Here is a 26735-nt window from a genome sequence, read left to right as displayed (position 1 = left end):
GTAAATAAGCGCCGTTTAACTAAATAATCTGAACTGAAACTATCTGTGTAGTTATTCTGCTATAGGCTTAGGCTGCTGGAGGACATAATGACCACTTTCACCCTCTTCGCTACATTCTCATACTACTCTCCAATTTTGCATTATTTGCTGTTATTTCAGCTTTTAACCTTGTTCTCTCTTTTCTCTTCCTAGAAGCTACACCTGACCTGACTCTGTGTCTACCTGTGACACCTTTCTGGAGAGGGGCAACGTCCGAGCTTCTGCTGACAACAACTTAATGCTCACCCTCTACCGATGATCCACATAGCCCTGTCTTTTAGTGTTTAACCCTTTCTCTCTCCTAGACATGGCGATTGACTGAGCTTTTACTGTAACTAATTATATGTGCTCTCTTTCAGACTCTAACTTGAAAACTGGCTCAGAGTTTATCTGTTCTTTCTTTCTAGGTGAAACGACTAAAGGAGCTACATTCATTAACATTTACTTTTCCTTCCCATAGAAAGGACTCCTGGATCAGTGCTTCTTTGTTCTCTTTGTGTCTCTGCTCTGTTCTCTCTAACGCCCACTTGGTCGTGGCAGATGGCTGCTCACACTGAGCCTGGTTCTGCTGGAGGTTTCTTCCTGTTAAAAGGGAGCTTTTCCTCTCCACTGTCGCTACATGCATGCTCAGTATGAGGGATTGCTGAAAAGTCAACGCCAATGACTGTCCACTGTCTCTATATGCTCATCCGGGAGGAGGGAATGCTGCAAGTCACTGACTGGATGCAATCTGCTGGGTTTCGTTAGATAGAAAAACTTTTTATCCAATTTGAATAAAAAGCTAACTCCGACTGCACTGTTCAATGATTAGGATTAATTGGAATGTATGTACCTGACTGTTGTGAAGTGCCTTGAGACAACATGTGTTGTGAATTGGCGCTATATAAATAAAACTTAATTGAATTGAATTGTTTGTAGCACAGTTCTGAATGATGGACGAACGCTTTGACCCTTGATTTGTGAAGGGAAAACATCTGTGCGCCTCTTTTTCCAAAGTAAGGTTAAGTCACAATCAGATATACCAAGAAACTGGTTCATGCATTGAAGACTTACACAGTAAAGCTGGACAGTTTCAAAAAAGCAGGTTTGATCTGCTAAAATGAAACTTTTACATTTGACTATAGCTTGTAAGCTTTGAGAATTACCTTGCAGCTGATCACAGTATGTATTATAATCCTATGTTTAATCAAAATGATCAATTGTGATTACAAAAATTCTTTAAAAAGATGTATGTCTCATCTATTCAGTGTAGTAGAATGATTTCACATTAGTTATGTATCATTGGGTCATGTGACCTAAAAGCTATTGAAAAAATCCTTATTTGTGATGAAAGAAATGTATAAAAAATAGAAAATGCATTAAAATCAGATAAAAAAAAGAGTGTGCCTTTGTGTCAGTGGGTCACATGATCTGGAAGCTTTTGAAGAAAACTGGTGAATTTTTATATTTAAAATAACAAAAAAATAGAAAAATGCATTTAAATCACAAAACAATAATTGTGCCTTCTTCTTGCAGTCTATTTGGATGATTTATGATTGGTTTTGTGTCAATTGTTCACGACCTGCAAGCTCAAATGTAGCTAAAAAATGTAAGAAGATTTAAAATGGGATAAAAATGAGTGTGCCTCGTCTATCCAGTCTAGTAGAACAATTTCAGACAGATTTTGTGTCAATTGGTCACATAACCTGCAAGCTATTGAAGAAAAATTGTGATCTTTAATATAAAAAATTATAAAAAATAGGAAATGCATTTAAATCAGAAAACAATGAGTGTGCCTCCTTCTTCCAGTCTATTTGGACGATTTATGATTCATTTTGTGTCCGTGGGTCCCATGACCTGGAGAAAGAAAAATGCTAATTTTTGACCCGAGAAAATTCCTAAAAATACAGAAAAGACTTAAAATGGAATAAAAAAGGGTGTGCCTCATCTATCTAGTGTAGTAGAACAATTTCAGACAGATTTTGTGTCAGTGGGTCACATGACTTGGAAGCTATTGAAAAAAATGCTACATTTTGACCAAACAAAATTCCTAAAAAATACAAAAATGTTTAAAATGGAATAAAAATTAGTGTCACTCATTGATGTAATCTAGTAGCATGATTTACCATTATTTTTGTTTCAATTGGTCACAAGACAAGGAATTTATTTATTTTTATTTCCCAAGATTGTTCGGTTCGGAAACTTATTGAGTGAACCACCGCGCGTCAGAAGAGGGAGCAACAGAGAGCAGCTAGCCGAAATCTGAGTGCCTGAATCGGATCAACCGTGAGCTAGATGCCGCTAACTCCGCGGAGCTTGAATATCCAATATCCAACTTCAACTTCACCGCGGTCACATACCGGTATGTAGATACAGTAATTAATGGAATATACGTTTTATTCTAGTTTTATTGTGTTTTGGATTTCATCTGAGTTTTTTATGTACCTTTATTTTGTAAGTCTCACCGGAAGTTGCAGGCTTTATATACCGCGGTGTCTTTACGCATCTTGCGTCACTGCTTCTTTAAAGCAGAGAGCCGTGAGCTGCCAGGCCACGGAATCCTGGAGCAGATGGACCGTGACGGAACCTAAAAACCCGCACCACAACCTGGGGGAAAAACCGGGACCGAACTGGGGAAGAAACGATTAAAACTGGACAATAACTGTTTGTATCGGAGCTTTTATCCGATGTGAATGCGCTTAAGTGGCCGGGTAAGTACCACTTTTCCTCGCTATTTTCACTACGTTTCATTTTTCGTTTTTCTGCTCTGGATCTGTTTATGCTAGTTCCGTTAAAACGTTGTTAGCCGTGTGAGTTTTTCGGCTGCCCCGTTGTTAAATCCACGGGTGTGTGGGCCTTGTGTAGCCCGGCTATCGTCCCTCTTCCTCCAGTTTGTTTTCATCAGGAGGGAGCGGCTCTTCTTTTCCTCCTCCTCTTGTCCTGTTGGCAGCCTCCTGTATCTCCATAAGAGACCATTTCATTTCAAAGGGTTTCCACTTTAAACCTCAAAATAACATATCCCACTGTGGCTTTATAAAGAATCATCTACGTATGTCTTACATTTACTGAAGGTTCTCCATGATTTAAAAAAACCCAAACAAAATAAAAGTGCAATATTTGTATAACAGTTTTGCCTCACGTCAAAAGAAATATGGGTTATTTTATTTTGTCATTAACCTTGTTTGAAGTGTGAAATCAACTCGTAATATTGTTAAAGAGTGTATATTTATTTTGACAGATAAATGTATCTATTCTCATTGTTGGCTAATTCTCTCTAGGAATTTAGATCTTTCTTATAAAGACGACTCTTATTTTGAAGAATATCTGAGTTTTGCTGTGAAACTCCATCTTTAACCTTCTCCTATCAGGGAAAGCCACAGGAAATGCAGGGCTCCTTGGTTGCCATGTTGTTTCCCACCTTTTTAATCACCGTAGGTCTGAGAGGCAGAATGCAGCACCTCATTTTCACTCATGGAGATGAACAAAGTTACAAGATGTAAAGGTCCAAATAAAATGGTCCCTATTCGAAAACTGTAGGTTGCATCAAAACATTTCGAACCATAATCATTCATGGTGATTTTCACATTTCTGCTTCGATTATAATGGAAGATTTGTTGATTTAAAATATACCTTTCTAATCCAGACTTTGCAAGACGTTTCAGAGTCAAGGGATTTGACTGAACCATCAACCTTACAGCAATAGTAGACACAGTATGTGAAAGTAAACCAAAGTTTCTACAAAAGCACCAGATATGATGTGTGTTGGGTAAAATGTGTGCTTGTAGGGATGAGTTAAATATATATATTTTTTTCTTTCCAATTGAAATTTCAGTGACTTGAAATGACTCTAATAGAACCCTATTAGAGTGTGAATTTCACACTCTAATAGGGTTCAGTTTCTCAAAGCTTTGTCTGACTTCAATGATAAATATGGAAAAATCATAAGAGATATTAAAAAGCAATCTTTTTTTACAGCATTGCACGAAAGAAAACTAATCATTGTAATTTCTAAATGCTTATTGTGCAGACTGCTATACTATTTTGCCATTCTACTGTTTATAAAGTAACAGAAGTAAAGCAAGCTGATATAAATGGCCCTGGAAGAGTGTGCTTATCAGACATGTCACTTAAAGTCTTAAGCTGACCAGCAGTGCACAGGGGGAGCGGCCGGCCTGTGCTTCTCTCTGCAGAAGCGTAATCTCCTCCCAGTGTGCTGGGATTAGTGTATACAAAGGTTTGAAAACAGTGCTTTTATTAAGACAAAATGAAAATCAGTAACAAAGTAAAAAAACAGACACGAGAGGGAGAAAGAGCGAAACAAACACGAACTTATCACAGCCAACAGGTAGAGTTTGTGTTTATGAATGTGTTTGTTTTATGTGGGTCTAAATAAAAAAAAACATGGCCAACATGGATTTTTCTGAACGATAAAACTGACAGCTGGATTGTTGTGTCAACGTTCTCCTCAATGTCTGAGGCTACTCTGCTGAGATAAAGCCCACACTTTACCCTGAACTGCACACGTCTCCCTCATCCATCACTCTGTGAGGACGCTGCGTTCACTGGCAGTTTGAATCCCTGACCTCTGAACTGTTTCATCACTTGCTTCTCTGTCTAAAGTACCACAACAGCTCATCAGATTGTCTTTTACATGACACACAGAAGTGATTTAGGAAGAATTTAATCAATGCAAGTTTAGACACTATTTTGTTTCTACAAATGAATCTACAACATGGCGTCAGTGAATATGATCTAAAAATGTGCAGCTAGTTTGAGGTAAAAGTTGTGACAAAAAATTAAAGTTTGGAATGGGATTTCTCTGAACCTTTAGACACTGCTCACGTCTATTGTATCAGTGGTGGCTCCCAGAACAGTAGAAATTAGCTGCAGAATCTGAATGTCAGTTCAGATACGAACACAACACTCCCTCGTGTAAATGACGTCACCGTGACAACAGCCTCCACATCTGGAAAGCATCACTAATGTGTTAACTCAACACTATCTCCGCAGTGGGGTGATCTCATGCTCAGCTGTGTGTAATCAGGGACTTTCTGTCAACAACGAAATCAGAATTAAAGCTCAGACTTTACTGTTATTTAGGGAGTTGTATAATGTAAGAGGCCTGTACTAATTAACTTTTCAATATAACACGTACAGCGTTTAGATAGTTGTAGATTCACTCAGTGTGAGGTTAAGGATTGCTCTTAAAATGACCGAGTTTATTTTTCAGTGATCAAGGAAGATGTCCTTTTTTTAAAAATAGCAAGTGTCTCTAAGACGGAGTTTATTCTGGTCAGTGTGGTTGCCATGAAATCTTTGTATAAGCACCTACCTCAACAGTTGTTTTTCTTTTAACAAAAATGATCAGAGTAACATAAAAATGTGTCTTCAGTGAAGCTGCATCTGTAGAAAAATAATATAAAAAGGCGCAAAATCAAAATAAAGGAGCATTTCTTCAAAACCGGGGAAATGTAATTTTTCAGACAAAGAAAACGTTTGATTGGAGGTGTTGTGATCCCTGAATAAAAAGAAATGTGAGAAAGCGTGGAGCTCTGACTGATAAAAGATTAAATAGGAACAAGACGCCTCCTCAGTCTGCAGACACACAGGGATGGTGCTGATGATGCTGATCTTGGTGATGCACATGGTCTGCGTCATGCTGGCGGCCCACCAACACAACAGGGAGGACTTCCTGTCCCACCTCCTCAATGTGCCATGCACAAGGCTACATCACTAGAGTACGCAGGACTCTTTGCATGAGCAGATACGTTTTATTTAGATATCAGTGCCTGTCATCACAGCTGAGCAGGAAAATCTCACATTTCACATCACAAATCATTGAAACTGCACTTCCTTCAAAGATCATGTTGCCATATGTAAAACGAACAGCTAACTAAAAAGCATGAGCTAAAATTTCATAGAGTAACATTTCTCTTTGCTTACTGGGGCAGAGGCTCCTTGCAATGCTGCACTGCTGGAAGACCTAATCAGGTAGCTGACGTGGGAAACAAAAGACATCATGTTCAAAATAAAATCCTCTGTAAAAACAAAAACAGCTGCATACCTAAGCTTGTGCACAGAACGAATCGTTAATGAGGGTTTAATTTACATTTTTCTGGTGTGCCATTCAGGACATTTCATTGGTTGGGATCGTTTTAGATGAAATGTGATGGACAGTCGTGGAGAGCATTTTTCATTATGTGTGCATAAAGTTTAGATGATGACCCTTTTGGTATTTTTGTTTTTAGAAACAGTTTAGTGGTTTTTTTTTTTAATTAAGATGACCGGGCATTTACCAATACTGAGTCACAAACTGATACTTAATTCAAATCAATACCGCATTTATACAATAAAATAAGACTATGTTTTATTAGTAATACATGCTCTACATTATTGTTGCAGCAAGTTGATATTTTGTCCTGGAGTTATGTTGAAACATGTTACCTTTATAATTTCTCTGTAATGTTAACTCAGACTGAATATGTTCATCTCTAGTTTTCAGTTATCGTGTTTGCGTGCAGAGCAGAACGTGTGTTTACACGTCTCCTTTCTGTTCTCTTCTGACATATTTTAACGAGATTCCAGTTAATCGTGTACTTACAGAAATGGTTCTGTTATTTAAACTTACCACTTTTGTTTTTCCATTATTATTGTAATGATTAGTGTCGATAGGTATTATTTAATCACCTCAGAGCTAAGGAACGACAGAGTCAGTTTTACTTGCAGCAAGGGTAGCTGTGCACTACAGACTATGAAGTATTAGCCCCCTCTCTCATTATTTATGCATGCTTGGTCACACACAGTTCAAACATCATTCAGGGTGGGTGTGTGTGTGTGTGTGGGGTCAGAAAGGTTAGGGTTCATTTGTCTTGATTATAAACAGAGGAAGTGGGAAGTGGGGACCTGGTGAATAGCCCCCAGATGCTGCTAATAAAATAATAAAAGCATAACTCATTCTTGTGACCATCTCCTTTCCTGTAACATGTAAGGAGGGAAAAGCACTTAGATGAGTGATAAACAAAAGATATAAAAACCCTAACAAGTGTTTTAACTGCAGTTCTATTAGACAGCTGGATATCTGAGCTCTGAGAAGGTCACATGACGCAGACAAAGTGAGTGGCAGCAGCCAGTACAGTTTCTCTCTGAGGCAGTTTTCTGGTCCGTTACGAAAATGGTTCGTGATTTTTCTTTTTAAAACTGCGACAGCACCAACAACAGGTATCGGTTAGGGTTTGTGAGACTCTGGTACCAATCTGGATCCTGAGCTTATACCCAGGATCAGTTTGAGACATCCCTCAAATGTAGTCGTCTTCTTCTTCATGTTCTTTTTATTAGAGCTTCTTAATTTTAGTTAATCGGGCGATGGCAATAATATAGTCAGTCATTTTCTACCGCTTCTTCCATAGTGGGTCGCTGGGGAGCTGGTGCCTATCTCCAGCAGTCTATGGGCGAGAGGCGGGGTACACCCTGGACAGATCGCCAGCCCATCGCAGGGCAACACACAAACAACCATGCACACACATATTCACACACCTAAGGGCAATTTAGAGAGACCAATTAACCTAACAGGCATGTCTTTGGACTGTGGGAGGAAGCCGGAGTACCCAGTGAGAACCCACGCTTGCACGGGGAGAACATGCAAACTCCATGCAGAAAGACCCCTGGTTGGGAATCGAACCCAGGACCTTCTTGCGGCAAGGCAACAGTGCTACCAACTGCGCCACCGTGCAGCCCAATGGCAATAATATAAATACACTGATATCTGTTGGAATAAATTCCCTTCTGTGCTTCCAACACTCTGCAAGTCATCTGTGCCAGGTGGGGGCATCTAATGCTATGAGACTCCATTAAACAGGCTAAATATACCATTGACATGTAAAATGTGGGCTTATTATACTTGCAATATAATAGCCAACAGTAATTGCATTTATCAAAAAGGGGGCGATCCTGAAGACCTTCTCTGTGATGCATCAGTGGTGTTGTTTCTTGGAGCAGCATCTTATCTACAACCTCGAGGAAACGTCTGGATAAGCTCATCAGGAAGGCCGGCTTTGTCCAAGGATGCCCCCTCAACCCAGTGCAGGTGGTGTCATGCAAAAATTGCATCATTGCATGAGACTGTTACAGAACTGGGTATGTCCTTCAGTGACGGTCTGCTGCATCCAAAGAGCACAAAGGAGCCTTATCCTGGGTTGTTTCTTCCAGCAGCTGTTGGATTGTACAACCAGTGTTCCCAACAAACCCAATAGGTTGTTTGCTTATCACAGACATTATCTGCACAGGCTTCCATATTATTGTAATTAGTTTGTTTTTTGGACAAATATATAAAAGCAAACTTTGTACAGTTTTATCCTCTAACAATTTCCCCATTGAGGGACAAATAGGAGTATTCTGTTCTATTCCAAAGAGTCCTTTTATGTAACTATAGCTTTTTATTATTTTAGAAACGTAAAGTAATGATTTAAAACTTTTTTTCTTTTTCTCTCTAGGCCTTTAACCCCAAAATGGCCGACACCGAAGTCTCCTTATCCCCTGGTCTCCGACCGCTCCACAGTAGCCCCGCTCACTCTGCCCAGCCACCTCCACCACCCTCCTCCTCTTCTCCCACTACTTTCTCTTGTCCTTCCTCACCCTCCAGTGCCTCTTCCTCCTCCTCTTCTTCTTCCTCTTCCTGCTCTGAGAGCTCCTCAGATTGCCCCAACCACCGTCATCATCATCACCACCACCACCATCATCCACGTCCTCAACTCCAGCTGCCCCCGCCTTCCCTCAGCGAGCAGCCGTCCTCTCCCAGCGCCAGCCCTCGCAGCTCCAGCCCCAGCGGGAGCATTGGCAGCACCGGCAGCCTCGGCAGCAGCAGCGAAGGCATCGGCAGCAGCGGCATGTCGAGTGGCGGCGACCAGCGAGGTCCCAGTCCCCTGCTGGACGTCATCTCAGAGGACGCCATGGAGATGGACTTAGGCGTTGACCAAGGTAACAAGGACATGGGAGGATTTCTGAATGAACAGAGGAGAATAAAGCTTTCATCTAATTTGAAAACGGATCAGAAACTCATTATCCCAGGACCAGCGTCTAATTCTGGGCTCCTTAGTTGATTATTTTTCAATAAATATAAAGCCTCATATATTTGATATACATCTGAGCCAAATCGTTCTGTTGAGTGTTTCTGAAACAAGAAGCTCCTGGGGTGAATCTCATTCAACTCTCTGCCTCAACCTCTTAGCCCCACAGCTGTACTTTGAATATTAATGCTGGAATTATGCATTGCGAAGAAAAAAAAAACTCCCATTAATTTCACCAGTAATGCTTCTTTTACGTCATTCACATGTTTTGTTTATTTTTAATTGCTCATGCAGTTCAAATTGTTATAGCTTTAATTATCTTAAAAATTTGGGCTGCAATGAGGATTAAACCTTACAAAAGTATTAAGTTCTTTTAAACTTTTTCCTGTTATTTCAGGTTAAAACCACAAACTAGAATGCATTTGAGGATTTTTAACGCAACAGGTCATCATAAAGTAGTGGAAAACTGAAATGAGGGAAAATATATCAGAAATGTGGGACTTGTGCATGTATTCAGCCTTTCTGGCTCATGTTTCCACCATGTTGCCACCACCATGTGTCACCATTGGAATTGTGTGTTCAAGGTGATGTGCAGTGCTTTTGTGCCCCACATACATATATATATATTAAGGCCAAATGGTTTAATTTTGCTTTTTTGACCCAGAACCCCTTCGTCCTCATATTTTCTGGGTTTCCTGCTTGAGAAACTGCAAAGAGGACTTCTTATGGCTTTCTCTCAGCATTTGCGAAGATCACAACTAATAAAAGTCCTGTCAACAGATTCTCCCACTTTAGATTTGGATCTCAGCAGCTCCTCCAGAGTTACTATGGGGCTCTTGGCTCTGATTAATGCTCTCCTTGCCTGATCTGTGAGTTTAGGTGGACATCCGTGTCTTGCTAGGTTTGTAGTTGTGTCATACTCTGTGTTCATTTTCAGATGATGGACTGAACAGAGCTTAGTGAAATATTCAAAGCTTGGGAGATTTATATATATTTTAGAACTTAACCCTGCTTTAAATGTCTCCGCAGCTTCATCCCTGACCTGTCTCATGTGCTCCTTGGTCTTCATCATGCTGGCTGTTCTCCAATAAACCTCTGAGGCTTTTACCAGAACAGAGATTAATTACACACAGCAAGGACTGATGCTTTTAAAGGCAGTTTGTTGTACTGGATTTTATTTAGGTTTATAAAAGTAAGGTGGGATGAACACAAATACATGCCTCACATTTTAGGTTTTATTTGTAATAACATTGTTAAAACCATATTTCATATTTCCTCTACCTCACAGTTGGTATTTACATTATTTTTGTCACATACAATCCCAATAAAATACATTGACGTTTGTGACTGTAATGTGACAAAACCTGAAACTGAATGTCAAAAAACATTTTTACTTTACTTTTGTTTCCTGTTTCATTGTGGAGTATTTGAACTACGGCCCCTCTTGATTTAACCATTATTTGCAACATGCATTTAAAATGTAGCGAAAAGGATAGGGGTCACTTTTGGAACTCTGGGAAATACGATTCAGCAGTGGTGGGGATCATCTGAGTCCGACTTTAGTGCACCAAAACAAAATGTGATAAAGGTCCGGACTTCTAAATGTCTGCAGTGTTTCATCTATTTTCTGTTTTTCCTCCAGTAATTGATCCAGAAGTGGCTCTCAAGGCTTGTCAGGAAGTGCTTCTTAAAGTGAAGCTGCTCGACAACAAGCAGCAACAACAGTATGTGGAGACGACAGAGTGCTGCAGTCCACAGTGGCACAACAACCCTGACACAAGCTCCATCAAAGAGGAGGAAGAGAATGAGGACGAAGGACAAAAGGATGCCCCTACTACCCAGAAGGAAATCCCTCCGGCAGCACCGTCAGAGGCTCCTTCGCCACCGGCTTCCAAGCAGTCGTGGCTGCTGCGCCTGTTTGAATCCAAGCTTTTTGACGTTTCCATGGCGATCTCTTACCTGTACAAGTCAAAGGAGCCGGGGGTGCAGGCGTACATCGGGAACCGCCTTTTCAGCTTCCCGGACGGTGAGGTGGACTTCTACCTGCCGCAGCTCCTGAACATGTACGTGCACATGGACACCGAGGTGGGAGACGCCATCAGACCTTACCTGGTGAGTCCTCAGCCATACTTGCAGGAGTTCCTGTTAATGTTTCAGAAGCTAAAATGTCTGTGTTTCTCAGATCCATCGCTGCAGATCCAGCATCACCTTCTCTCTGCTGTCAGCCTGGCTTCTTGGCGCCTACTCCTCCGACATGCACATCTCCACGCAGCGCCACTCCAGAGGCACCAAACTCAGAAAGCTCATCTTGTCAGATGACCTCAAGCCTCGCTCAGAAGAACCTCGATCCGTTTCAGGATCTGTTTCCGACAGCCCGCTGTCCTCACCTCCTCATCGGCACCGCAGGCACAACAGCAGCTGTGTGGATGCCTGCACCTCCCCTTCCTTTGTTGCCGGCACCACCCCAGACAGCCCCGACCAGGGGGAGGTGTTTGTTTCTCCAGCCAAGAAGACCCACCAGAGATCCAAGTCGGATGCCACCTTGGCAAGCGGTCTCCCCGGCGCCGGTCTCAGACGAACAGGGAGCAACCCAAAGGTGGAGGCAGTCCATGAGGAGGTGAGAGACAGATTCATTTGTACCTGCAGTCTTTTTAATCGAACTTTGTTTGATTGAAGCCAAACTTTCAATAAAACTTTCAGGAACTCCTCAATATGTTTTACCGACATGGCGGTTGAGCCACATGGTGACCAAGCTGCAGATGATCTTCAGTCTGACTGAGCCAATCAAATACCTTCCCCTCTTTGTTTTCCCAATAGGATACTTTGCTATACCTGATACAGATACAACCGAGCATGGATCTAGAAATTTCATATTGCTAAGTGTCCTGGATTATCATAATATTAGGAATGTGTTTTTAGAGATAGTTTCCATGTCGGGGAACATGGTTAGAGTGGATTCCAGATGTTCTGCATGTAGCAAGTGGAGTGAATCTGCAGAATCTAAAACCACCAGGAACAAACCTGATCAGATTCGGACAGATCGAAATCAATCCAAAATAAGTCCCCAAGAACTCCACCCAAAACGGGGAACTGTTTGTCCGGCCTTTCATGGGGCGCTGCAATTAGAAGCCGCTTTGTAACGAATACTGAAAGTTTTATTCTCCGCTCTTGGAACCAAAATAAACATGATGTGGTCGTTGCTGAGGCTTCTGCTGCTGTGGCTGATCACCTGCAACAAGTCGGATGAGAGAAGCCAAACTAGCTTCCAGTCAGCGTTTGCAGTTCGACAGACACTGAAAGGTAAGGTGTGTTTTTTGTGCTAAACTCGGCCTTCACGTTCCAGGCTGGCAGCTCGGTCACAGACTGACTGAGGCTCTCCACTGGCCGAGAGTCAGGAGGATTGTGTCATGATCAGAAAATAATTTTTACTTACCCCTGTTCTCCTGTTTGCCATTTTCACTTAATCTAAACTTTTATTAGTAGATTCTGCTCTGGAAAAACTAAATCCGGAGACAGACGAAAGAAGAAGCTGAAAATGAAGCTTCTGTGTTCTGCAGATGAACTTTTGAACTCCTAATAAGGAAAAACTGCTTTGTTTGATTTTGATCTCGCTTCCCTTGCAGAACTAAAGGAAAATTCTGGTGCATATTTGAAAAGGATATTAGAATATAGAATTTTAGAAAAACCGACAGAGGTATAAATCTAAGCACCGCAAAAACATTTTGTCTTTACTAAGTTTTAAAGGCAGATTTGGTTCCTGATAAGCTGCTTGTTGTGCCGACTCAAAGCTTGGCGGGTCGGCTCGGGGCCGGCTCTTGAGTTAAGACGGCAGGAATGCTAGCTGCTACATCAGCAGCTTAGATTTTTGTTAGACGTTACAGCTGTGCCTCTGGCTGCACGCTCCATCCGCTGGTCCTGAAAAGCTGCGGATGAATTGACGGACTGCGTCTGTCAGCACCTCCGTTCAGGTTCAGCTTGTTTAAGCTGCAGTAAAACCACGGAGCGGCTGCCAGATAGTAGAGAGTGATTGTGGTGAAAGTGAACCCTTCGCTAAAGACAGACGTGTCCTTCTGGGTGTTGATGCAACACAATCCAAGCTGCTTCAAACATTAACATTTGTTTACAGTCAGGATTCAGGAAGGCCCTTCCTTCTGACATCAGATGGATTCCTGGTTCAATCTGTTTATAATCAGATACAATATAAACATTGCTCTCAACTGGAGAAGCGCTTCCATTTGATGTGTGTGCTTTCTATGTTAAAAACACACGTTGTTTTAATGCTGATAGGAACCATCTCCATTTTAAAGCATTCAGGAACTGTTTTGTCACCTGAAACCCAGTTCCTCTCTGTTCGTCTTTTACATAAAAGGCGGAAATTCAATCTGAAACTTCCTCCTTTGTCTCTTTTCATCACAAAGAGATGAAAGTGGGCTGGAATACAATGTCAGAGAAGCTCAGAGAGGGGAACATGACACGCTGCTGCTGCGGCGCAATAAAACCCTCGCTGCGGTAGCTGTTTGGACACGTTGCGAAACGAGCGGTTTCCGTAGAGATGGATAGGAGGAGGTGACGGGGAGAAGGGAGGGATGGATGACGGGACGAGTTACAGCTTACGGCAGGAGGCTGCAGATGCACCAGCCGGTCGAGAGTGCCTTACTCCATTGCAAGAGACTAAACCAGAAAGATTTATTTTTTCCGAAAAGAACGAGTCATATAGACATTTAAACAACATTTTCTTTCCCCCTTCTCTTCATCAGTTGTTCTTTTGGTTCAGGCATGTTTTCTTATTTTTAGCATTTGTATGGCACAAAAAGTGATCAGAGATGTGTTTGCGTGATTATTTCTTCATAACAATGTGTCATGGCTATTTATTTCCCTTTAATTTCCCCTTGCAGTGCTGTCTCTCCCCTCACAATCTGGATTGGTCTTAAAAAAATAAACAGACTTTAAGACTTAATTGGAAAGATTATGGTAAATATGTCCTAAAATTACTCAGTTTTATGCCTCTTTGTTTTAACTATGGCAGAATATTGAAAACGTTCCATATTTTTATTAAACTATCAACAGATTTCTTGTCACCTATCAACAACAATCCACTCTGACCGAAACTCAAGATGAATACAGTTTTAGAATAATGTTTCATTGCTATTTGGCTTTCAGGGCTGTGCAAAGAGAAATCAGATGTATGTAAAGAAATGCATCACATATTTATTTTTTTCCTCATGATGTCCTGTGGTTCCTCTTTGTGATGGTCGTTGTTCTTTGTGCTTGTTTGCAGCCGGAGCGTCTCCGTCCTCAGAGGGAGTTTGTTAAGTCTCTGTTCTGCATCGGGAAGCATTTGGCTACGCTGCCAACCAAAGAGCAGAAGACCCAGCGCCTGATCTCAGAGCTGTCTCTGCTCAACCACAAGCTGCCGGCTCGGGTTTGGTTGCCGACCGCCGAGCACCAACACCATGTCTGCAGGGTCCCCCACACCCAAGCTGTGGTGCTCAACTCCAAGGACAAGGTTGGTGCTTCAACACTGCAAACAATGAAAACACACTGCCTTGGTGAAGATGAAGGCCCCTACTTCACATTTTGTCAAGTTTGACCATAAACTTCAGAGTGCTGCACTTTACTCTGGTGTCCCTAAATAAATGTAGTGTAACAAGATGTCTGAGGTTACCTTTCAACATCTCAGTGAGCACAATTTAATGGAGAGAAACCAACAAAGACATGGCCGTCCCTCTAAACTCTGGAGGAGCTGCAAAGATCTACTGCTCAGGTGAAAGAATCTGTTGACAGGACCATTAGTAGTTGGATGATCTTTTATACTTCAAAACTACGGTGGCACAAACTAATTTTATGCAGCACACAACAAAGAGAGCTCAAAGCACCGACACCTGAACATCGCAGGGGCAGGAAGCTGGTCAGAGTAGATAAAGGACGTGGCTAAATACTGGACAGTCCAGTTCACATTGGAAGAAAACCTGTTAGAGGCTGCAAAACACTCGAGACTTGGGTGAAAGTTCACATTCCAGCAGAACAACAACCCAAAACATAAAGCTGCAGGTTTAGAAAAAAGCACATTCATTGCCCTTAGGTGTATGAATGAGTGTGTGTGTGTGTGTGGTTGTTTGTGTGTTGCCCTATGATGAACTGGCAACCTGTCCAGGGTGTACCCCGCCTCCCGCCCATAGACTGCTGGAGATAGGCACCAGCTCCCCCGTGACCCACTATGGAATAAGCGGTAGAAAATGAGTGACTGACTGAAATGTTAGAATGGCCTAGTCAAAGCCCAAGCCTAAATCCAGTTAAGAATCTGTTGCAAGACTTAAACTTTGATCTTCAAAAAGATGGGAAGGTTCAAGGGGGATGACAACTTTTGCGGGGATTTGCATTTAAAATGAACATTATTAATTTGATTTGTTCATTTATGCTTCCTCCTTCAGGCTCCGTACATTATTTACGTTGAGGTGCTGGAGTGCAACAGCTTTGAGACGTCTCCTGTTCCCACACGAATCCCTGAGACCCGGATCCGCTCGGCACGCTCTGCAGAGAACCTGGACTGCGGCACACCGGCTAACGGCAGCATCATGACGTCGGAACACAGAGCGGGAAGTTTCTCCACCGTCCCGAACTACGACAACGATGACGAGGCCTGGGCCACAGACGATATCGGACAGCTGCAGGTGGAGGTAATGTTTATTTGAATAAACCCCTGCCTCCAGTAGGCTCATGAAGATAAACTCCTGGTTCCTTTAGGGGGGCTTTTAAATAAGTTTGTCTTTTTCCAGGGGGAGGCTCAGACCAGCAGCAGTGACAACATCAGCCAGTTTTCAGTTGACAGCATCACAAGCCTGGAGAGCAAAGAGCCAGTGTTCATCGCTGCTGGAGACATCAGGTAGAAGAGACTGATTGGAATACACAAACTCTACAGGAAAAAATACAGGATTCTGTTTGGTTCCATTTTCCTACTGGTTGACAGATGTTGCACACCGAGTTGTCTCATTCTTCTCTGAAATCTGTCCCTCCGTTTACTTTAGACGCCGTCTGTCGGAGAACCTCGCTCAGACACCCACCACCTTCAGGAGAGACCCAGAGGACCCGTCAGCCGTCGCCCTCAAAGAACCCTGGGAGGAGAAAGTCAGGTTGGTCCTTCAAGGCAAACAAAAGATGACCCCTGACCTGCTTTCTTCTTCTGCCTCTGTGGTAACTCTGTGGTTGTGTTCAGGCGGATTAGAGAAGGCTCTCCTTACGGTCACTTACCCAACTGGAGGCTCCTATCGGTCATCGTGAAGTGTGGAGACGATCTGAGACAGGAGCTGCTGGCCTATCAGTTCCTCAAACAGCTCCAGGTACAGAAAGACTGACCTCATGTAGACCTCAGAAAACAGCTTAAACACATCCTGTAGTCATTATCTGCAGTATTCTGCCAAAGTATCTTGGATGGTTTCAAAGTATTTTATTGGAATTTTATGTGACTGACCAACAAAAAGGAGCGCACAACTCTGTGTGTGTTCCTGTCTTGGCATCACACTGAGAACCATTTTCCCGATTTCACCATCAAATTGAGGATCGTTTGTACCAAAGTGAGGACATTTTGCTGGTCCTCACGACCTGTTTTGCTAACGGTTAGGTTTAGGACTAAGGTATGAATTGACTTTAGGTTAAGGTTAGGGTTAGGTAAGCACTGGTAATGGTTAGGTTTAGGGTTATTGTCAGGGTTAGGGCATAGAAAGGGTTGAAATGACTGAAAATAAATGGAAGTCAACACATGGTCCTCACTACATATAGCAAAACAAGAGTGTGTGTGTGTGTGTGGTAGAAACGACCCACGTACGATGCCGCCGTCACAGGTTCGAGCCCCGGCCTGTGGACCCCTGCTGCATGTTTTCCTCTCTATTTGGACTCCATTTCCTGTTGGTCAACTTCCAAAATAAAGGCCACTAGTGCCAAAATAATAAACATGGCGGTGGCAGCATCAAGCTGTGGTTTATGCTTTTCCTGAAATTGGTCAGAACTGATAGGAACATAGATGGAGATAAATACAAGGAACTCCTGGTAGAGGAGAAAATTAAACAACATATTTGTCATTTCACTGTTATGCATTTGTGCTGGACTGTCACATAAGATCCCAATAGAATACATTGATAAAAAGCTATGCAATTATACAAGCACTGTGCATCGGCAGAGATTACGACACTGATGTGACTGATTGTAGCTCTAGCACTAGAAAAATGTCCTAAGTCTGCTTGTTTTTTATAGTTTTAGTTCAGCAAAACAAACGGGATTAAAATATAAAGGATGAATCTGTCTGTGTGATCAGTCAATCTGGCAGCAGGAGAGGGTTCCTCTATGGATCAAGCCTTATAAGATCCTGGTGATGTCCTCAGACAGCGGGATGATCGAGCCAGTCCTCAACGCCGTCTCTCTGCACCAGGTGGGCACAGATTCCCAGAATCTGTCATCCAAATGTTTAATGTTTTGCTGGACTTTAACCCTACAGTATCCAAGTTTAATGTGTAACACGTTCCTTCCTGTTTAAATCAGGTGAGAAAACAGAGTCAGCTGTCACTGCTGGACTACTTCCTGCAGGAACACGGCAGCTTCACCACTGAAGCGTTCCTCACAGCTCAGAGGAACTTTGTTCAGAGCTGCGCTGGATACAGCCTCATTTGTTACCTGCTGCAGGTCAAGGACAGGTGAGATGAACCTAAAAGAAGTTCAATTTAAACTCAAAGAGATGGAAAGCTTAACAGAAAAGCATAAAATAACTTTACAGCTTTGGCGATTTAGAATCAGAATCAGCTTTATTGCCAAGTTCGTACATACAAACAAGGAATTTGCCTCCGGTACACTTTGCTCTTTTGTTCTGTTTTAGCATTACAGAATATACAAGTTTACAATGTACAATATACAGGTCCTTCTCAAAATATTAGCATATTGTGATAAAGTTAATTATTTTCCATAATGTCATGATGAAAATTTAACATTCATATATTTTAGATTCATTGCACACTAACTGAAATATTTCAGGTCTTTTATTGTCTTAATACGGATGATTTTGGCATACAGCTCATGAAAACCCAAAATTCCTATCTCACAAAATTAGCATATCATTAAAAGGGTCTCTAAACGAGCTATGAACCTAATCATCTGAATCAACGAGTTAACTCTAAACACCTGCAAAAGATTCCTGAGGCCTTTAAAACTCCCAGCTTGGTTCATCACTCAAAACCCCAATCATGGGTAAGACTGCCGACCTGACTGCTGTCCAGAAGGCCACTATTGACACCCTCAAGCAAGAGGGTAAGACACAGAAAGAAATTTCTGAACAAATAGGCTGTTCCCAGAGTGCTGTATCAAGGCACCTCAGTGGGAAGTCTGTGGGAAGGAAAAAGTGTGGCAGAAAACGCTGCACAACGAGAAGAGGTGACCGGACCCTGAGGAAGATTGTGGAGAAGGGCCGATTCCAGACCTTAGGGGACCTGCGGAAGCAGTGGACTGAGTCTGGAGTAGAAACATCCAGAGCCACCGTGCACAGGCGTGTGCAGGAAATGGGCTACAGGTGCCGCATTCCCCAGGTCAAGCCATTTTTGAACCAGAAACAGCGGCAGAAGCACCTGACCTGGGCTACAGAGAAGCAGCACTGGACTGTTGCTCAGTGGTCCAAAGTACTTTTTTCGGATGAAAGCAAATTCTGCATGTCATTCGGAAATCAAGGTGCCAGAGTCTGGAGGAAGACTGGGGAGAAGGAAATGCCAAAATGCCAGAAGTCCAGTGTCAAGTACCCACAGTCAGTGATGGTCTGGGGTGCTGTGTCAGCTGCTGGTGTTGGTCCACTGTGTTTTATCAAGGGCAGGGTCAATGCAGCTAGCTATCAGGAGATTTTGGAGCACTTCATGCTTCCATCTGCTGAAAAGCTTTATGGAGATGAAGATTTCATTTTTCAGCACGACCTGGCACCTGCTCACAGTGCCAAAACCACTGGTAAATGGTTTACTGACCATGGTATCACTGTGCTCAATTGGCCTGCCAACTCTCCTGACCTGAACCCCATAGAGAATCTGTGGGATATTGTGAAGAGAACGTTGAGAGACTCAAGACCCAACACTCTGGATGAGCTAAAGGCCGCTATCAAAGCATCCTGGGCCTCCATAAGACCTCAGCAGTGCCACAGGCTGATTGCCTCCATGCCACGCCGCATTGAAGCAGTCATTTCTGCAAAAGGATTCCCGACCAAGTATTGAGTGCATAACTGTACATGATTATTTGAAGGTTGACGTTTTTTGTATTAAAAACACTTTTCTGATGAAATATGCTAATTTTGTGAGATAGGAATTTTGGGTTTTCATGAGCTGTATGCCAAAATAATCCGTATTAAGACAATAAAAGACCTGAAATATTTCAGTTAGTGTCCAATGAATCTAAAATATATGAATGTTAAATTTTCATCATTACATTATGGAAAATAATGAACTTTATCACAATATGCTAATATTTTGAGAAGGACCTGTATTTACAATGTACAATATACACATATATAATAAAAAAGGTAAAAAACATCTGTATGCTGTTGTTTTGTATTCTATTAAATGTTCATCAGAGAAACAGCCTGGGGGAAGAAACTGTCTCTGTGGCGGCTGGTTTTAGTAAATGTTTTAGGGATGTTTGCTACGTCAGCATTTCATTTGCTTATAAAGGACAGGTCAGGATTGTTTTTTTTATTTTTTATGCCTGGGCCTTGGTTCTGATTCAGTTTGGATAAGCAGGGTTTTTGGAGTACTGTTCTTACCTTCAGTTCTGGGAAGCTGGAGCATTCCTGCAGCTGAAACGGGTCTTCTGTGATCTCTGCAGACACAATGGGAACATCCTGTTGGACTCTGAAGGCCACATCATCCACATCGACTTCGGCTTCATTCTCTCCAGCTCTCCACGTAACCTCGGCTTTGAGACATCAGCGTTCAAACTCACCTCAGAGTTTGTAGATGTGAGTAAAAGCCTTAGTCGTACGACTCAGTCAAAATGTGGGAAACCGAATTCTTAATTCCGAAAGCTTTAACTTCGATTATCAACCTTTTGGAAAAGCATTTTAACGGTTTCCAAAAAGGTAAAAAAGAACAGCAGAACTTACTGAGCTACGATGACACATTTTATTCCATGTTTTCAGGTGATGGGCGGCCTCGATGGAGACATGTTTATTTACTACAAGATGCTGATGCTGCAGGGTCTGATTGCAGCTAGAAAGCACATGGAGAAAGTGATGCAGATAGTCGAGATCATGCAGCAAGGTAAAACTAAAACATGCACCATGCAGTATTAACCACGTTTATGAAGCAGCTGCGTTTATAGCCTTCTTTTAGTGCATAACTGCTTATTTAAACCTCAGTGGGACACATTTTGTGACCTGGGCTATAGGAAACATATAAATAGAGCTGAAACAATTAATTGGATTAATCGAGATTAATCAATATTTGAAATAATCAACTAATTTTGTAAATTGTTAACTGGAGTATACAGAATTTAAAACAAGCCACTTGCTGAAAGACCAACCCACTCAGAGCAGTTATTAGGCCAAAATTGTAGAAACAAACGTACATATTGCATTTAAGATGAAAAACCTTTTTTGTCTGTAAATCTCCTCTATCCAGAACTCAAGTGGCTTAGCTTTAGCTTCACCGGGTAAAAGTCTGTAAAAAATCTCCTATTAAACACATTTTGCTGTCCGACTATGTCGAAAAAACAGTCAACAAATGAATCGATTAGCAAAAATAATCATTAGATGCAGCCCTATATCTAAATTATTTCATTAGTTTGGAGAATTTAAGCAGCAAATAATTACGGTAATCCTAAAAGCAAAAGCTATTACAAACATACTAAAGCGATACAATCCAATAAATAAGTAGATAAATATTTATACATGTAATAGTTATAATAAAACTGTAATAAATATATAAATTTGAGAAAACGGGGTTAATATATTGCTATGCACACTGTCTGTTAAGATCCAATATTTTTCAGTATTGGTCTAATTATTTGAAACTTCCCTGTTCTGCAGTTAGTCATGAAATAATTTAAACTGTTGATGCAGTTCGTTAAATAGACCCTGACATCTGATTGCTTAAAATCACCTCAGCTGTAGACCATTATCCTGGTCTAGGGCAGTGACCCTTCAGGACAGATCCAATAAATCCATGGTGTGCTGCAACACACGACTATGAAAAGGATTGAATAAACTACATACTGCGATCATTCTAAATGCCGTTTTAATAAATAGAAATATTAATGATTTATTTTGACATATATAAGCTTGTGGAAGGATACCCAAATGTTTGACCCAAGTTGTACAGTTTTGAAAGCAGTTCTGTCAAATGCTAAGGAAACGTGTGAATATATTGTATGGTACAGGGGTTGGACAAAGAAACTGAAACACCTGTCATTTTAGTGTGGGAGGTTTCATGGCTAAATTGGACCAGCCTGGTAGCCAGTCTTCATTGATTGCACATTGCACCAGTAAGAGCAGAGTGTGAAGGTTCAATTAGCAGGGTAAGAGCACAGTTTTGTTCAAAATATTGAAATGCACACAACATTATGGGTGACATACCAGAGTTCAAAAGAGGACAAATTGTTGGTGCACGTCTTGCTGGCGCATTTGTGACCAAGACAGCAAGTCTTTGTGATGAATCAAGAACCATGGTATCCAGGGTAATGTCAGCATACCACCAAGAAGGACGAACCACATCCAACAGGATTAACTGTGGACGCAAGAGGAAGCTGTCTGAAAGGGATGTTTAGGTGCTAACCTGGATTGTATCCAAAAAACATAAAACCACGGCTGCCCAAATCACGGCAGAATTAAATGTGCACCTCAACTCTCCTGTTTCCACCAGAACTGTCCGTCGGGAGCTCCACAGGGTCAATATACACGGCCGGACTGCTATAGTCAAACCTTTGGTCACTCATGCCAATGCCAAACGTCGGTTTCAATGGTGCAAGGAGCACAAATCTTGGGCTGTGGACAATGTGAAACATGTATTGTTCTCTGATGAGTCCACCTTTACTGTTTTCCCCACATCCGGGAGAGTTACGGTGTGGAGAAGCCCCAAAGAAGCATACCACCCAGACTGTTGCATGCCCAGAGTGAAGCATGGGGGTGGATCAGTGATGGTTTGGGCTGCCATATCATGGCATTCCCTTGGCCCAATACTTGTGCTAGATGGGCGCGTCACTGCCAAGGACTATCGAACCATTCTTGAGGACCATGTGCATCCAATGGTTCAAACATTGTATCCTGAAGGCGGTGCCGTGTATCAGGATGACAATGCACCAATACACACAGCAAGACTGGTGAAAGATTGGTTTGATGAACATGAAAGTGAAGTTGAACATCTCCCATGGCCTGCACAGTCACCAGATCTAAATATTATTGAGCCACTTTGGGATGTTTTGGAGGAGCGAGTCAGGAAACGTTTTCCTCCACCAGTATCACGTAGTGACCTGGCCACTATCCTGCAAGAAGAATGGCTTAAAATCCGTCTGACCACTGTGCAGAACTTGTCTATGTCATTCCCAGGATGAATTGACGCTGTATTGGCCACAAAAGGAGGCCCTACACCATACTAATAAATTATTGTGGTCTAAAACCAGGTGTTTCAGTTTAATTGTTCAACCCCTGTATGATTAGGGTCGGTATACCCTCCTTGCTGATTTCTGGAGATGTTCTTAGAACATTTCCTCAATATTTTTATTCCTCATGATGTCCTCTACTTTAAGACGTGCACAGAAGCATCCAGAACAGGATGCCACCCCTGTACCTCCAAGTTAACAATGTATTCTCAGGCCTGGAAACTTTCCCCTTTTCCTCCAAATGTAAGAAAGGTCATTATGGCCAAAAACTTCACTTTTATGTTTCATTTGATGACAAGATATTTCTCCACAAAGCAAGGTTTGTGCTTTTTGTAAATTGTGATGCTTTTGGAGTTACGGCTTCTTCCTCACTGATCGGCCTTTCAGCCTATGTGAGGGCAGGACTTGTTTCACTGTGGATAATGAAATGCTTACCAACTTCACATCTTTGCAACAGGCTTTTACTTTTGTTGTGGGGTTGATATTCACATTTTGCACCCATACATGTTCATCTCTGGGAACACAGAACCTGTCTCCTTTCTGAACAGTATGATCTCCAGACATTCGCATGGCTTTTATACTTGAACGTTTCACCTTCTGGATCTGGAAATCGTACCCAAAGATTAAGCAGGCTTGTGAATGTCCACAATCCTCTGCCTGATATCTTGGCTGATTTTTTTTTTTTCCATGATGTCACACAAGGAAGCAATGTGTTGCCTGGAAATACAACCACAGGTGTGACATCATCGCCAGGGCTTTGAAAAATTGCTTAAAGGCATAAAAATCTTAGTGACTGACCGTAAAGCCGTTCTTTGTTGTTTTCCCACCAGGTTCCCACTTGCCCTGTTTCCACGGCTCCAGCACCATCCGGGGCCTGAAGGAGCGTTTCCACATGTCTCTGACGGAGGAGCAGCTCCAGCTGCTGGTGGAGCAGCTGGTGGATGGATCCATGCGCTCCATTACCACAAAACTCTACGACTCCTTCCAGTACGTCACCAACGGGATCATGTGACCTGTGACACGACTTCTTGAGATGGTTGAGCGTCAGGAGATAATGTGGTACCGACTGGATTTACTGGATTTGAATTTTGTGATTCTTTTGGAATCTTATGGATCAGATCTGGGAAAAAGCAGAATCGGGATCATTTTCAGATCGCAAACACTAAACGGGATGGGGGTATCAGATATGCGTTTACTGTGCTGCTGCTGCCAGATGGCTGGAATAATCTTGGACCTAAACCACTTCTACTGGGCTCTACTCTGAACCAGCACCCACAAGCTGCTGGTTTTGTTCTCTGGATCAGTTTAGGGCTTTAAAGCTGTTGCTGTGAAACAATTTAATGGAGACAGAAATGACCATTTCATTATGAAGGATTTAGTCATTTATTTTCAGGAACTTTCTCGATCTTCATAGTGCAGTATGACAGGACTGTCATTTTCTCCAGTTTTGACTGCTTAAATGACAACATGATTAATCAGTTATTTACTAAACTCATCCGCAGACGAGTTTGTGAGATTTATGACTGAAAGGTTGATCTGTTTGTTCACAATCTGAATGACTAATCTTCTGATCTGGAAATGCATCAAGTGCTTTACAACATACCACATCTATCAGTAATATCAACAGATTTCCTAGCTGGAAAACAGAACAACTTGGTTCAAATAAATTTTTTAGCCTTAAATGATCAGAAGCCGTCAAAAAGGCCCCAGAAATGTCCAACAGAGCCAACGTTTGTGGTGCAGTTTGTAATATTCTGCAAGAAATTATATCAACCAGCTGTTCTCTGATAAACCCTCTGGAATGAATTAATAACTCTAACTGCACAAGAGTAATAAAACAAAAAAAATTTCTAGAGGTTTATTCATGTGGACAGTCTGACCTCTTCAAACCCAAAAAACACTTGCAAGACTAGTTCAACCCGACTGGGCAGCAAACACCAGCAAGAACGTTTGTGGCATCTTCTAAACGACCGAGGACATTAATCGGTATTTGAGGTTGTTCTTAAAGAACAGGAACATTAATGGGCAAAAGCACATCCTGGGCTGAGGGTTGTTGTTATTTCTGCATCTGTTCTCTGGATAAGCAGAGGAAAATGCTTAGAGATAGAAAAGAGACTTTAATATGTTTTCTTTTGCTTGGTGTGTGGGAATAGTTTTGTCTCAGCTGGATTCCTCACAATGGTATTTATTTCACCAGACAGATATCACAGCTGCAAAATCTGCTGCTGATTCCTGCAACAGTGAAGGGAAAGTCTTCACCAGCTTAACATAAGAGATATGAGACTTCTAAACCAGTAACTGAATCGTTTATCATTCTTCAATGCCAAATATTTAAAAAAAAAAAGTATTTAATTGCAAATAAAGAATCGTATTTAAACCTAAAACGGGTGGTGACGGTGCAGAAAAGATGGACATGGTCTACCTAACTGAAAAGTGAAGCCAACGTAGAAACATTTTTAAAACTGTATTTTATTGAAGGACCAACAGGGGGCGACACTTGACGTGGGAATGGAGTTTTTTAACGAGGAGAAGGTTTTGTTATGACTTTAAGGGGCTAAATCAATAGCAAAGGGATGTTCAAACTAAATGTTTAATTCATTTTGAGTTAAAAAATCAGTATTGGCTTCAGGATAAAGCTGATAATGTGTTTTTAGGTTAAGGAATAATTCCTTTAATAATTAACGCAATGCATTGCTAGCTTTGTAGATGTGATTACTGTCTGGTGCAAAAACTTTCATTGTTTGTTAGTTGTTGGTCTGAATCATATTTCAGATGGAAAATTGTCAGATTTTTTTGGGTTTTTTGTTTTGCACATGGGAACGACGCTAACATTAGCAAAAATCTAAAGCATTGACTGAAAAAAGAAACATGGACGCTCTCTTTACTTTCAACCAAAAGGCCGCTAACTGGCTGTGCATTCTGATACGTCACTGTCAATGGATATCTTGTTTTACAGTTACAGAAGTGTGCTTATTTTGTAAATTTTGACACTCAACATTCTTCCTCCTGATTGGTTGAAGCACATTTCTCTAACTGATGCTGGCCAATCCGGAGCATCTGCTCCACAGTTTAGTTTAATGGTTACAAAAGGACATTTTGTTAATGAGACAAATGATGAGGGGATTTCTGGACATGTGAACAAATGTTTTTTTCTTTTTTTCTTTAATAACTGTCCATGAAAATATTGTGATATTGTCTGTTTTTCAGTGTTGACGAGTAGAAACTTCAAGCTTGGATTTTAAACCCATCCATGATGCTTTCTAATGTTACACTGGCTTTACTCCAGAGTCCTGAACACAAGTATTAACACCATATTTATACATGGAAAAACAACAAAGTTTCCTTATATGTTATAGTTATTTATTTTTCTAATTAGAATGTACAGGTCCTTCTCAAAATATTAGCATATTGTGATAAAGTTCATTATTTTCCATAATGTCATGATGAAAATTTAACATTCATATATTTTAGATTCATTGCACAGTAACTGAAATATTTCAGGTCTTTTATTGTCTTAATACGGATGATTTTGGCATACAGCTCATGAAAACCCAAAATTCCTATCTCACAAAATTAGCATATCATTAAAAGGGTCTCTAAACGAGCTATGAACCTAATCATCTGAATCAACGAGTTAACTCTAAACACCTGCAAAAGATTCCTGAGGCCTTTAAAACTCCCAGCCTGGTTCATCACTCAAAACCCCAATCATGGGTAAGACTGCCAACCTGACTGCTTTTTTCAGATGAAAGCAAATTCTGCATGTCATTCGGAAATCAAGGGACCAGAGTCTGGAGGAAGACTGGGGAGAAGGAAATGCCAAAATGCCAGAAGTCCAGTGTCTCAAGTACCCACAATCAGTGATGGTCTGGGGTGCCGTGTCAGCTGCTGGTGTTGGTCCACTGTGTTTTATCAAGGGCAGGGTCAATGCAACTAGCTATCAGGAGATTTTGGAGCACTTCATGCTTCCATCTGCTGAAAAGCTTTATGGAGATGAAGATTTCATTTTTCAGCACGACCTGGCACCTGCTCACAGTGCCAAAACCA

At 41.6% G+C, this 26735-nt stretch overlaps 1 protein-coding gene and 1 long non-coding RNA gene across 3 annotated transcripts; one reads left to right on the top strand and one right to left on the bottom strand.

Annotated features, from left to right (window-relative positions):
* Positions 1-2559: 2559 nt before the first annotated feature.
* Positions 2560-25504, top strand: LOC124878682 (phosphatidylinositol 4-kinase beta-like). The gene is made up of 14 exons (XM_047382756.1): positions 2560-2729; positions 8508-8991; positions 10723-11192; positions 11263-11697; positions 14359-14586; positions 15512-15757; positions 15857-15963; positions 16106-16210; positions 16294-16417; positions 17389-17502; positions 17613-17764; positions 19920-20052; positions 20233-20353; positions 23519-25504. Exons 1-14 carry the CDS (start codon positions 2712-2714, stop codon positions 23698-23700), a joined length of 2919 nt encoding a protein of 972 aa, XP_047238712.1. The 5' UTR covers positions 2560-2711; the 3' UTR covers positions 23701-25504.
* On the bottom strand, positions 17670-23622 carry LOC124878683. 2 transcript variants are annotated; one of them, XR_007040839.1, is made up of 4 exons: positions 23487-23622; positions 23124-23405; positions 19858-19913; positions 17670-17775 (listed from the first exon to the last, which is right to left on the bottom strand). It is a non-coding gene; the product is annotated as an uncharacterized LOC124878683 (long non-coding RNA). The 2 variants fall into 2 exon arrangements; XR_007040838.1 differs by having other exon boundaries at positions 23124-23510.
* Positions 25505-26735: the final 1231 nt, after the last annotated feature.

Source organism: Girardinichthys multiradiatus, chromosome 13 (genome assembly GCF_021462225.1).
Source record: "Girardinichthys multiradiatus isolate DD_20200921_A chromosome 13, DD_fGirMul_XY1, whole genome shotgun sequence".
NCBI classification, from domain to species: Eukaryota; Metazoa; Chordata; class Actinopteri; order Cyprinodontiformes; family Goodeidae; genus Girardinichthys; species Girardinichthys multiradiatus.
Note: the sequence above shows the minus strand (reverse complement) of the source record. Positions and strands in the feature narration are given on the sequence as shown.

Excerpts from the sequence above, each read along its gene's own strand:
- LOC124878682 (XM_047382756.1), top strand. Across the intron at positions 11,698-14,358 it reads TGGAGGCAGTCCATGAGGAG|CCGGAGCGTCTCCGTCCTCA; the intron begins GTGAGAGACAGA and ends GCTTGTTTGCAG. Across the intron at positions 20,053-20,232 it reads TCACCTCAGAGTTTGTAGAT|GTGATGGGCGGCCTCGATGG; the intron begins GTGAGTAAAAGC and ends CCATGTTTTCAG.